This window comes from Ailuropoda melanoleuca, chromosome 13, assembly GCF_002007445.2.
Source record: "Ailuropoda melanoleuca isolate Jingjing chromosome 13, ASM200744v2, whole genome shotgun sequence".
Taxonomy (NCBI): Eukaryota; Metazoa; Chordata; class Mammalia; order Carnivora; family Ursidae; genus Ailuropoda; species Ailuropoda melanoleuca.
This window is the reverse complement of record NC_048230.1, coordinates 46,186,815-46,200,178: the sequence shown is the minus strand read 5'-3', so window position 1 is coordinate 46,200,178 and position 13,364 is coordinate 46,186,815. Positions and strand designations below refer to the sequence as shown.

The window sequence follows — 13,364 nt, the reverse complement described above, 5'->3', positions numbered from 1 at the left end:
TGCGTGTGCTGGAGGTGGTCTCCGCGACCACTGGCTCCCGCAGCCGGGCCGCCGCGCGTGCGGAGCTGCCGTCCGCTCGAGCTCGGGAGCTGGCCCTCCCGGCTCTGCTCGTACTCGAGCCGGGCCTGCTGGCCTCGCGGCTCTGTAAATAACGCGCTGGCCCTCGCGGCTGCCACGGGGATGACTGCAGTGGAATTTTGCGGGACATGCACAGCCTCGGAGCACGGCTGCAAATAGCCTGGGGTACCTGTGTCCACAGTGAGCAGCCAGCTCCGGGCACGAATGACCAGTCACGGTTCTTTCAGTACGGTGTTTGTGGGATGGCCGTGAGGCACACACAGGGTCCTTTAACTCAGTGGCCACCTCCCCTCAGGCCTGTGGCCTCCTGGAAACCGGGCCACACATGACAGCGCCTGGCATCCCCAGGGGCTGCTCACTTTCCCACGGCTGCCTTAACCAATTCCACAAAGCAGGGGCTTAAAGCGACAGAACTTTATTTTCTCCTGGCTCTGCGGGCCACAGTCTGAAATCAGGGTGTCAGCGGGACCGGGCTCCCTCTGGAGGCTCCAGCGAGGGTCCTTCCCGCCTCTTCCAGCTCCTGCCCCGCTGCCGGCTTCCTTGTGGCTATGTCTGTCCAGCTCGGCCTCTGTTGTCACGTGCCTTCTCTGTGTCTTGTCTTCTAAGGACGCTTGTCACTGGATTAGGACTCACCCCAATCCAGATGACCTCATCTCAAACCATTAATCACATCGGCAAAGACACTTTTTCCAAATAAAGTCACAGTGTCTGGGTGCACCTGTCTTTTGGGGAGAACACCATTCACCCCCCTCCAGGCCCCCAGTGCAGGGCCCAACAAAGCCGGGCTCCATACTCGGCGGCTGAAGGAGTCTCTGCCGACAGAATCGGACGGCGGGAGCCTCTCCCCGCGTCCACCCGACACCCTCAGCTCCGTGTGGGGGGGGCGGGGGCAGGGCGTCCCTGTGGGCTGGGAACCTGGGTCTGAGGACACTGCAGGGTCCCAAGTCACCACTAACGGGGCCCCAGCCCAGGGCAAGGCTGGCAGGCAGCTCCCCAAGCCTCCGAGCACAAGCCTGTGGTGTTTCCGTGCCTCCCACGGCCTGAGGCTCCCTGAAACCGCTGCACTTCAGACTCCCGGGCCTCGGACTACCAAGCGGCCCAGCCCAAAGGGTGAAGGGCGTGTATCAGTGTCCTGGGGCTTCCGGACAAAGGCCCACAGACCCAGGGCTGAAGCACTGGGTGGGCCTTGATGGTCTTAGTGCTGGGAGCAGGAAGCCTGAGAGGGAGGTGTGGCCGCGAGGGACGACCTGCTCCAGGCCTCTGTCCTTGCTGGCGGACAGTGTTCTCACGGGCTGCCCACCTGTGTGAGCCCCTGTGCCCAGGTCTCCCCTTTCTCTACGACCCCAGTCACAGCGAATCGGGGCCCACGCTGACGGCCTCAGTCACCTCTCTAAAGCCACTGTGTCCCAACACCCTCGCGTCTGAGGTACTGGGGTGACGGCTCCAACACGTCTCCTCTGGGGGGACACAGCTCAGCCCATAACCAGTGGGAAGTGCGGTGGGGTTTGCAGAAGACCCTCGGTGGAGGGGGCCCAGGAGCAGCTCGGCCGCAGTAAAGTTGGATGCTTCCTCCCACAGCGCGTGTGAGCTTTGATCTCCGGCGGGAGAACCAGCCGCGTGTCCGGTGCCACCCGGAGTCCCAGCAGCCCGGGGCGTGCAGAAGCAGCCGTGTACCCACGGTAGGGGCTGCGCTTTCAGACGGTGGGTGGGGCCCCGGGAGCCTCGTGGTGCAGGATTGCCCGACCCCAGCCCAGCCCCCTTGGGGTGGGGGCAGAGTGAGGGCCCAGGTAGGGGCACAGGGCTGGACTGGGGAGCAGCAGACAGAGGGAGTGTTGGCGCTTTTCTTCCTAACTTGCCCACGTTGCTGCACACGTGTCTCGTGGTGACATCTTGAAAACCTGCCGTGGCAGCGAGCACAGCGGCACAGAGCAGGCCAGGCCAGCGTGGCCGCCCTCCTGCAGGGCTCGACCCTGCTCTGACCCCCTCCCTCACTGCCCTCCAAACCGTGGACTAAAATGACTGCTGGGAGGCTGTGAGTTTAAGGAGGAACTGAGGCTGGACAGCGTGGAGACCGTGTCCACACGGGGCGGTCCCTCCAGAGGCAGCACAGCTCACGCCGGCCGAGCGGAGGCCGCGGGCGCAGGGTGGTCAGGGTGGTCCTCGACCGCGGCCTCGTTCAGGGGTGTGGGTCCGGAATGCAGGAGCGGGCTGGTCCGGGAGGGTCAGCCCCGTCAGACTGGGGAGCGCGCTGCAGAGCCATCGCCCCAAGGGACCAGGCACGGGCGGGGGCGTTCTTGCCGAGACGTCAGTGTGTTCGAGGGTCCATGTAAGTTTTCTAACCAGAAGCTCTTCTCGCAGAACAAACCTGCCCCTGGAGTACGGTGCGGCGGCTTCCGTAGCTGCCCCTGGCGCCCCCCGGGCGGCCATGCCTCAGCACTCGGTGGGGGACAAGCCCTTGGTCTCCGTGCCGCAGCTGGTCTTCCCAAGCCCACCCTCGGCCACGGACGGCGGGTGCGGCCACACGCCCTCCGGCAGGCGGGCGTCCCTCGGCTCGCCCCTGAGCCACGGCGCCCTGTGTTCCGCCGCACACAGCCCCCTGGACTCCTGCAGCCAGCCGCTGTGCCTGCCGCACGCTGAGAAGCATGGCCCCCGGGCCGCCCCCCAGATGCACTACGTGTCGGCTGGGCCACAGAGCGTGGTGTGTGGCTGGCGGGCCTTCGCGCCCAAGTGCCTGCAGGCCTTCAACACGCCCAGGGGCTTCCTGGTCTTCCTGTGCGCGGCGGCCTTCCTGCAGGGCATGACCGTGAACGGCTTCATCAACACGGTCATCACGTCCATCGAGCGCCGCTACGACCTGCACAGCTACCAGAGCGGCCTCATCGCCAGCGCCTACGACGTGGCCGCCTGCCTGTGTCTCACCTTTGTCAGCTATTTCGGGGGCAATGGACACAAGCCCCGCTGGCTGGGCCGGGGCGTGCTGGTCATGGGCGCCGGCTCGCTGGTGTTCGCGCTGCCGCACTTCACCGCGGGCGCCTATGAGGTGGAGGGCGCCGAGGGCGTCGGGACGTGCGGGGCCAACCGCAGCGTGGCATGCAGGGACAGTGCCTCGGGCCTGTCCGGCTACCGGCTGGTCTTCATGCTGGGCCAGTTCCTGCACGGCGTCGGCGCCACGCCCCTCTACACGTTGGGCGTCACCTTCCTGGACGAGAACGTCAAGTCCAGCTACTCACCTGTCTACATCGGTGAGTGGGGCCGCCGGGGGCACGGGGTGGGTGTGGCCACGCCCTTCCTCATCGGCCACTTGTGGTCACGGGCAAGGGCGCAGGTGAGCGCGGGCTTCCTCCGGGGCTGAGGTTGGCCAGGCGCTGCCCCACTGCCCGCAGGGGCTGGGCTCGAGCCAGTGGTGAGATTTCTGGGTTTCAACCTCGTGCTCCCCACTTCCCCCCGTCCCTCCTGCCAGGCCAGGCTTTCCCAGGGAAAGGCGCTCAGGGACATTCGAGAGAGACTGGCCGGCGCTCCAGGGCTGGCCAGACCTTTTCCGTTGACTCTGGCCTCCTTCTCTCCACCTTGGGCTCTGTCCCTCTAAGTCGCTCAGTGGTGCTGGCCCAGGGAGGCTGGGGTCCCATCGCTCCAGCGAGGCGCCGGTGGACCTGTGGGGCTGAGCGGAGGCACCCTCGTCCCACAAAACGAGGCCCTCGGGATCTTGGTCCTCTCGGGGGAGAAAGAGTCCACATGCTCCTGCATTTGGCTTTGACCAAAGAACTGTGAAAGCACTCTCAAAACTTGACAGCAGGGGGCCTGGGTGGCTCGGTCAGTTGAGCGCCTGGCTCTTGATCTCAGCTCAGGTGTCGATCTCAGGGTTGTGAGTTCAAGCCCTGTGTTGGGCTCCTCGCTAGGTGTGGAGTCTGCTTACAAAAATAAAATAAAATAAAATAAGTAAATAAAGATAAAAAGTTGACAGCAGCCCGATCTCGGACACGGGGGGGGGCACGGAGATGCGCTGTGCTGTGGGGGCAGAGGGCACAGAGGTGCAGGGTGGGGGGCTCCTCGCGGGGGGGGGGGGCGACGCAAGCCCCACAGGGCGGCGAGGGGCCAGGTGCGGCCGCCGCGCCACAGCTCTGCCTCTCTCCGCAGCCGTCTTCTACACGGCAGCCATCCTCGGCCCCGCCGCCGGTTACCTGCTCGGAGGCGCCCTGCTCAACATTTACACAGAAGTCGGCCGCCAGTGAGCATCCGGGCTCCCCCTGCCCCTGGGGGACAGCACGCTACGGCGGGGGCGGGGGCAGGGGCAGGGGCGACCGGGGTCCTGGGGGGGTGGTCCCCTGAGCTCGGGCCTGGGAGCGGGGACAGTGTGCAGGGAGGGGGCAGCTCCCCGGAGCCAGGCGACACCAGGCCACTGCTTCTCTGATGCCCTTTGCGGAACGGACAGAGGATTTTCGTGCTGCCATGTGGTTCCTCTGTGTGGGGTTTTCCGCACCAAGGGGGTCTCTGCTGATGCCAGCTGGGCGTCCTAAATTCAACCCAATTCCGACAGACTTCCCAGCCCCAGGAGACCCCCGAGTCAGACGCCAGCCTCGGTGCTGGGTCCCCCGCTTCCATCCAGCCCGGCTACAAATCGGTGGTTCCGCGACCCCGTCCTCGGGCGTGATAACCTCTAGAACAGCTCACAGATCTCGGGAAGGCGCTTCACTCGTTCGATTGCCAGTTTATTAAACAGATTATGAGCCTGGAGCCGCCAGCTGGAAGAGGCGCGAGGGCAAGAGTGGGAGGGGGTGCGGGTTTCCGTGTTGGGCAGCGAGTCACCCCCACACCCCGCAGCCACCGCCTGGAGGCCCTCCAAGCCCCCGGTTAAGGTTTTCACGGACCAGCGTGCAGAAGGACGCCTGGCATGGGTGCCCTGAATGCGCATGGACAGGACGCTGACCCCACGCACTCTCCCTGCAGGACGGAGCTGACCACCGAGAGCCCGCTGTGGGTCGGCGCCTGGTGGGTGGGTTTCCTGGGCGCGGGAGCTGCCGCCTTCCTCATTGCCATCCCCATCCTCGGCTACCCCCGGCAGCTGCCAGGTGGGTGCATCATTCTCTCCTCATCCGGGCTGGGGGGAGCCTGGGAAAGTCTGGGCTCGTCACCTGCTGGGGGGCCCCCATCCTGCAGGCCCGGCCTGGCCCCTGTGCTGCTGACACAGGCACCGTCCTTCCCGTGGCTTCTCCCCATCAGAGGCACGCAGGAGGGGCTTGCGGCAGCCAGAGCGAGTGCCGCTTCTGACACCTTCCATTCCCTCGGCCCCACGGCGTGTCCTGCCGCTGGCTCTCCCACCTCCCTCCTCTCTGCCAGCTGGTCAGCGGTCACCGTGCTGCAGCCCCGTACCCCATCTGTCCCCATGCCCTCCATCCAGGGGACCTTCCCACACCTGGGAGTGGGGCGGGGCCTCAAGCAGAGCCCTTGGTCCCTGGCTCTCCTGACATCTGTGTCCTTCCAGGCTCCCAACGCTACGTGGTGATGAGAGTGTCGGAAACACAGCAGCTAAAGGACAGCGGTCACAAGGAGGCCAGCAACCCCGACTTCGGGAAAACCATCAGAGATCTGCCCCTGTAAGCACCTTATGGGGGGTGGTGTGTGCCTCTCGCCTGTCTCCTCAACCTCCCCATGACCCAGGCGCTTCAGGTCTCGGCCCCAGAACTAGGAGACTGAGTATCAGCACCTAGAGCCCTTGGGCCTGGAGCTATGGAGGGCTGGTCCCGATGGAGGGCCAAGGCCCCAGCCCGTCTCTCCACTGCGCCCTCTGACTGTTTGACTAAGTGTCACCTGCATGGGCTCCGGGCTCGTGCCTCCTCTGTGCCTCGAGGTCGCTGAGGATCCTGGGAGGAGCGGGATTGTCTCCGGCCCTCTGCCCTCACTGCCCTGCACCAGCCCCTCCTCCTGCACTCCCCTCGTTCTCCTTGTGTGTGAGCTGGCCTGGCTTTGTGCTCTTGACACGGTATTGGGATGAAAAGATCCCTGGCCTGCTCTGATCTCAGAGAGACTGGGGGTCGGGGCGGTTCCTGGCTGCCCAGCACCCCTCTTCACGGGGACGGGGCATTCCACAGGGGCCTCTGCCGGGAATGGGAAAGGAGGCCCCTGGATGGTTGCCAGCCTGGGTCCTCGGCCTCACTGAGCACCCACCTGCCCCTCCCGGACCCTGGGGCCTGAGCCAGGAATGGCTGTGTCTAACCGGCCTCATGGGGCTGGGGGCCGTTAGTGGCGGGAAGGAGTCCCTGTTGCTGGTCTTCGCCACAGGGAGGATGAAGGGGTCTCAGGGTCAAAGGTGGCCTCCGGGGAAGCCCCCGGGCCACCCAGTGTCTGTTGCTTTGCTTCCCCATGGAGAGGAAACGGGGCTGTCGTGCTAAGGGTGGAGGGGTGGGTGGCCCCCTGACCCATTTAGGGCTCTGTTCTCCTGCTTCCCACTTCCTGTGAGACCCCCAAAGTGCTGCCCACTCCTGAGGGCGCCCCTGAAGCAGGATGAGCCAAACTTCCATTCCGTGCACATGCGCTGGGGACCCAGCACGTCAGCAGCGCTGGGACAGTGGCCGAGAGGAGGTTTGCATCCAGGCTTAGCTCCCCAAATCCTGGAGCACGTGACCTCTGTTACCAGCATGACTAGTTCTCTAAGCAAATTCAACACAAGGATCTCAGCAGAGCAGCCTACAGCCTGGGATTAAGAAACGCACAAGTCTCCACACCACGGGCGAGGGTGGCCTCCTCTCCGGCCTAGCCGAGTGCCCCAAGGCCTGGGCGGGTCTGAGCAGGGCCCAGGGAGGGGACCAGCCGGGCCCAGGGCATCCCCCACACCTGAGAGGCCGACAGAGGAGGTCCAGGGCAGNGCCCCCGGCCGCCCCCCCGCCCGTCGGCAGGCACTCGGGGGTATAGTCTTCCCCTCGTGGACGTGGGACCCAAGTAACGAGCCAAAGAGAATTGTGTTCAGTCTTCAGGCTTGAAAGTCAATCGTGTTGTGAACCAGGGTGGGGAGTGGCGCCTGGGACGAGTCTGAGACGCCATGAGCCGAGGGGAGTGTCTGCCTTATCTCCCTCCCGGCCGCCTGCTCCAGGCCCTGGTGCAGAGGCCGCAGTGCAAGTTCCGAAGTCCCAAAATCCAGTTTATTGTCGGCCTGTGTCCTCTAACGGCAGAGCATTTGGGTGTCCAGGTGTTGGCAGCTGCTGTGACATGCTCGGAGATGTGAGACCCCGTCTGGCGCGGGGATGACCAGCGGCGTCCGTGCGAGCTAAGCCTCCGGGGCTGGGGCTCCCGTGTATACAGCAGCTCTGAGCGGCAGGCTCGAGAATGCCAGCCCAGGAGGGCCCTTCAGAGCCGCCCCCCACGGCAGTNAAGCCTCCGGGGCTGGGGCTCCCGTGTATACAGCAGCTCTGAGCGGCAGGCTCGAGAATGCCAGCCCAGGAGCCGCCCCCCACGGCAGCCGGACGGTGGCCCTTTCCTGCCAACACCTGCTTTCTCACAGGCGCAGGAGGGGGCGGGTCCGTCCTGCCAGGACCTGGGGCTGCAGCGAAAACTCTGCCCCCAGCCCAGCCCACTCACCAGCCCCGGGGCCAGGGACAGCCGCGGCCCTAAAACCTCGGTGCCCGGTGGCTGGATGGCTGGGGACGGCTCGGGGAATCGGGACACGCAGGCGGTAGAGCCTCGCGTGGGGGGGACGGGCTGCCCCACAAAGGCTGAGCCTCGTTACTTCCAGAACCCCCACGGCTGCAGTTTCTGTATGTTTTTTTTCCTGCCAACACCTGCTTTCTCACAGGCGCAGGAGGGGGCGGGTCCGTCCTGCCAGGACCTGGGGCTGCAGCGAAAACTCTGCCCCCAGCCCAGCCCACTCACCAGCCCCGGGGCCAGGGACAGCCGCGGCCCTAAAACCTCGGTGCCCGGTGGCTGGATGGCTGGGGACGGCTCGGGGAATCGGGACACGCAGGCGGTAGAGCCTCGCGTGGGGGGGACGGGCTGCCCCACAAAGGCTGAGCCTCGTTACTTCCAGAACCCCCACGGCTGCAGTTTCTGTATGTTTTTCACTCTGATCCCTCCCGTCAGCAGCCCTGTAAACGCAGTTGGTTTCGTGCCACTCGTGACACAGTGGACAGGTAGAGTCGCGTGTGTAATCAGCACACGGGTGCTAGCCGTGCTCGGCCTGAACCCCTAACAAGATGCAGAACCCAGTTCAGCCAGAGCGAGTGGCCCTCAAAGAAACTGCTCATCCCAATGGCAGGCAGTGTGGGGCAGGCTCGGTGTCCAGCCCGTCCCTCGGCGGAGACACAGGGGAACAGCAGCCAGAGCCCACGCCCGACACCCACAGAGTTGGCCGTAGTGAGACCAGAGGCCAAGTGTCCCCCAGGGCCCTGCAGGGCTCCCACTCCCAGTCCTCAGAGGGGAATCAAGGCCGGCTTCACTGGGGTATCAGCAGGCCAGGTCCGGGGGGGCCAATGCCAAGATCCTCCCTCGGGACCCGGCAACACCACCCCCAACAAGAATGCACCCAGAGAAACTGGGGGGCCAGCCACGCCCACCCAGAGCCTCCTTGGAGAGGCCCCCCTGTCCCCCCTTCTCCAGGGCTGGTGGTTGAGAAGGGACCCCACCTCCCGGTGCCCATTCCCCTTCTGTGGGGGCCTGGCCAGTCCTGGGCTTAGGGACAGCACCTTCCCCAGCCCCCGGCTCCTGGTTCAGGCCAGCTGCCCCCCAGGTGACTGAAGGGTGCCATGGGCACTCAGGGTCTCCCCGTGCTGGAGAGGGGGAGGCTCTGAAAAGGCTCTTCCCCGGTTTACCAGCGGTCTTTCCTGGAGCTTGTTCTCCACCAGCAGAAGCCCAGCCTCACACCCTTTCTCGGTTACTCTGGGATGGACATGGAGCGACTGCAGCGCACCAGCCCACTCCCCAACCCTCCCTCCCCTCTCAGACCTGGGGCTCTGTGTACTCAGGTGGGGGGACCGTGGCCCTGAGAACAGCACTTTTGCATACCCAGCTAGGGCCCACTCTGACCCTCTGTCTCTTCTCTCCCCCATCCAGCTCCATCTGGCTCCTCCTGAAAAACCCCACATTCATCTTGCTCTGTCTGGCCGGGGCCACGGAGGCCACGCTCATCGCCGGCATGTCCACCTTTGGCCCCAAGTTCCTGGAGTCCCAGTTCAGCCTGAGCGCCTCAGAAGCTGCCACCTTGTTTGGTGAGAAAACTCACCGAATCTTGGGGGTCCTCTGACTTTTTGTGAGTTCTCAGATGAGTGGGGGGTCTTTGGAGTATCTCTGAGACGTCCAAACTGCTGCTGTGCACGTGAGGGTTCGCGGGGCGTGTGGTCCCTCAGGGAAGACCCGGGGAGCAGGGGTGGGGCTGTTTGTCAATGTCACGACATGGGTCCGATGCTCCTTGCTGAGAGGTGGGGAGCGCTGACCACAGCGTGCTGGCCAGTTCTCTCGGCGGACCCCTCCTGCTGGGGATGCGCCCTAGCTGGGAGGGTCCGGGTGGGCCCAGCTCCTCTGTGCTGCCTACTGCCCACCCAGGGCCTGGGCCGTCATCATCCCTGGCTTACTGCAGGAAGGGTTTGGGTGGCAGTGCCCCCCTGAGCACCTGGACGCTCAAGCTTGGCCATGCCCGTGAGCCAAGTGGCTGGTGTCCCAGGATTTCATGGGACCATGAGGTTGGAGTCCCTGGGCCTGCCTGACCAGAGCCATTCTGTTGCCAGAGGCAAGTCAGCCCGCTGAGGAGAATGAGGGGGCCCTCCTTGGGCCCTCCTTGGGCCCTCCCGCTGCTGTCCACACCAGGCAGGAGGGGTGTGGGAGTGGTCACCCGACATGGGGTCAATGCCAGGCAGGGTCTGTGACAGACGTGGGTGGACCCTAGCCGGAGGGGTCAACGCCATGTGTGAAAGGTGGGGTGCGTCTGGGTGGCACATGGGTCAATGCAGGCTGCGCCCCAACACTCAGGGGTCTGTCCCCGGCATGGGGCTTGGGTGTTCGATTAGGTACCCCATCCCCCCTTATCTAATGCCCCCAGACACCCCTCCTTGCCTGGCCTCTCAGCTGACCTCCCATGCCCAGGCCTCTATCCACAACTGCCTCCCCTTCCCCAAAGTGGCCCCTCTCACTGTGCCGACACCCCCCCCGGAAAAGCTGCATCCTCTGGGCCCCCAGGCTTAACTGCAAAGGTGTAAGGGGCCCACGCCAGAGCCGGCCTTGGTCAGTGCTGGGGACACCGAGCCCCACGCGCACCTGCACTTTGTCCTGGGACAGCCTGGGAACCCTCATCCCACCTCCATATGAAATGGCCCTGGTCACGGATTTCTCCAAAAGGGGCCCCCGGTTGGACCCAGCAGAAGCCATGGCAGACCAGGGGAGCACAATGGGGGCCTCCCTATCAGGGGGCAGGGCCATTGGCCTCTCCTCCTCCCAGGCCCACCCTGCCCCTGTATCCTTCCGCCTCTGGGCAGCCGTGTGTCCTTCCTGAAGGTCCCTGGACCCAGGCTGCCCCAGCAGCCCCCTGACCCATGGCCGAACACTCAGGTCAGAGCCAAGCACTGCCACATGGACAGACAGATGGCTCTGGGCCCCAGTCTCCCCACCTGTAGCGTGGAGATGAGAAGACCCAGTGGGTTGCCGGCCCCACCCCTGCGCTCCTGGGGACCGCGCTGAGCCCCTCCCTCCTGCAGGGTACCTGGTGGTGCCGGCGGGCGGTGGCGGAACGTTTCTGGGCGGCTTCCTCGTGAACAAGTTCAAGCTCCGTGGCTCGGGCATCGTTATTGTGTCTGCTCTGCACCCTGAGCAGCCTGCTGGCCGTCTTCGTGTTCTTCATCCACTGCCCCAACGTGCCCATGGCGGGCGTGACGGCCAACTACAGCGGCAGGTAAGCCGGCGGCGCCTGGATGGAGGGGAGACCCCCAGCGTGGCCCCGGGGATGGGGAAGGTGGGGTTGGCCCTCGGCCACTGTCTGGAGAGGGTCGGAGCAGCAAGACGCCAGCTCGTGGTCCCTCACAGACAGCCCAGTGTCGGCCCTTAAGAAGCCCCGGGCTCTGCTTCAGCCCTGAGCCCAGTGTTCTCGTCTGGAAAACGAGACCATGATCACCCGGCTCCTCTCCACGTGTGGACGTGGAAAGTGGTCCAGGGTCAGCTCTCACGTGTCACCGCATCATGGGGACGTGAGAGTAAAGGCCTCCGATGGCAGTTGGCGAGTGTCTCAGGCAGGTGCCAACCGCCTGCTCCTGGGCTGATGGGGCCCCTCCCGGGGTTCCCCGCGGAGCTGACAGGTCCCGATCCAGAGCGCAAAGAGGCCGTGATGGCGCGGTCCTCTGACGGGGTTGGTGGAGCGTGGACAGGCGATGCTGCCGCGGTCCCGCCATTTTTTTTTTTTTTTTTTTTTTTTTTTTTTTTTTTTTTTTTTTTTTTTTTTTTTTTTTTTTTTTTCGCCTGGTTGCTTAGGATTTTTAACTGGTTTTGAATACTTGGATCAGGCTGTACCTTAGTATAGTTTTCTTCATGTTTCTTGTGCTTGGAGTTAATGGAGCCTTTTGAATCTTTGTGTTTATAGTTTTGATCAGTTTGGAAAATTATCCACCATTAACTAGTCAAATAATTTTTTCTGATTCTCTCCCCTCCTTTGGGCATTCCATTCACACATATATTAGATTACTTGAAGTTTTTTCAGAGCCCACTGGTGCTCTTTTATGGTTTTGGATTCTTTTTTATTTTCGTTTTAGTTTCTATTTCATGTCTTCAAGTTCACTAATCTTTTCTCCCTTAATGTCCAATTTGTTTTTAATCCCATCCTATGTTTTATTTATCTGAAACAGTGTAATTTTCTTCTCTAGAAGTTTGCTTGGGCTTTTAAAATATATAGTCTATACTTTTGTTTGATATTTTTGCATATACAGAATGCAGTTAAAACTTTTTTAATGCCCTTACTTATTTTTTTTAAGTAGGCTCCATGCCCAGTGTGGAGCCCAGTGTGGGGCTAGAACTTGCAACCCTTAGATCAAGACCAGAGCTGACATCAAGAGTCAAATGCTTAACTGACTGAGCCACCCAGGCACCCCAGCCTTATCTTTTTTTAATTGAATTATAGTTGACACACAGTGTCACATTGGTTTCAAGTGTACAACATAGTGATTCAACAATTCTGTACATTATGCAATGCTCACCATACAATGATATTAAAGTACCATTGACTATATTCCCTATGCAGCATCTTTCATCCCTGTAATTTACTCATTCCATAACTGGAAGCCAGTACCTCCCACTCCCCTTCACGCATTTTGCCCATTCTCTCTCCTCCCCCCTGGCAACCATCATTTTTTTTCTCTGTATTTATGGGTCTGTTTCTGCTTTTTGTTTGTTTTGTTTTTTTAGATTCACACAGAAGTGAAATCATATGGTATTTATCTTTCCTTGTTTGTAATGTCCTTTTTTTTTTAAATTTTTTTATTATGTTAATCACCATACAGTATAATTTTTGATGTAGTGTTCCATGATTTATTGTTTGCATATAACACCCAGTGCTCCATGCAATATGTGCCCTCCTTAATACCCATCACTGGCCTATCCCAATCCCCCACCCCCCTCCCCTTTGAAGCCCTCAGTTTGTTTCCCAGAGTCCATCGTCTCTTGTGGTTCATGTAATGTCCTTATCTTTTAATTCTAACATCTATGTCAGTCCTGGGTCAGTTTCAGGTGATTATTCTCTTCATTGCGGCTTATATTTTCCTGCTTCTGTGCATATCTAATAATCTTTGATTGGTTGCCAGACACTGAGCTTCAGTTACCTTCGTTTCCCTCCTCAACTCAAGGATTCCACTAGGCTCTGCCTAGGTTCTCCCTTCATGGGTCACAGCCTGGAAATTGGCTTAATGCTTTAAGCTTGGTCAGTTGTGGGCTCACCTCATTCTTTCCCATCTCTTAGGGATCACTCTCCTTAGTTGTCTGATCCATAGTATTTTGAAAATTATTGTTTTATTATTTTATCTTTATCTTTTGTGTGTATGTGTGATTGTTTCAGGTGGGAGGATAAATCTATTCCATATTACTCCATGTTTGGCAGAAACAAAAGTCCTCTATTGGATTTTTAGCTATATCTTTTTACAAAAGTATTTGTAAGTGGTTGCTCTAGGAAGTATGATACGCATCTTTAACTTTTCAGTCTTTTTAGAGTAATTACTGTACAACTTCACCTAAAATGTGGAGACCTTGTCACAAATCTTTTCCCTATTCTTTATGCTGTAGGTGCTCTATGTATTATATTAATGAAAGTTAGAAGTCCCACAATTTTAACATTT

At 60.8% G+C, this 13,364-nt stretch overlaps 1 protein-coding gene across 1 annotated transcript in view; it reads left to right on the top strand.

Moving 5' to 3' along the window:
• The first annotated feature begins 1,656 nt into the window (after positions 1-1,656).
• SLCO4A1 (solute carrier organic anion transporter family member 4A1) overlaps positions 1,657-13,364 on the top strand; it is an 18,611-nt gene continuing 6,903 nt past the window's right edge. Inside the window, 8 exon segments of the mRNA XM_034641568.1 lie at positions 1,657-1,757; positions 2,437-3,320; positions 4,213-4,303; positions 5,023-5,144; positions 5,558-5,669; positions 9,115-9,269; positions 10,749-10,836; positions 10,838-10,942. Coding sequence (XP_034497459.1) covers positions 2,504-3,320; positions 4,213-4,303; positions 5,023-5,144; positions 5,558-5,669; positions 9,115-9,269; positions 10,749-10,836; positions 10,838-10,942 — 1,490 coding nt within the window. The 5' untranslated portion in view covers positions 1,657-1,757; positions 2,437-2,503.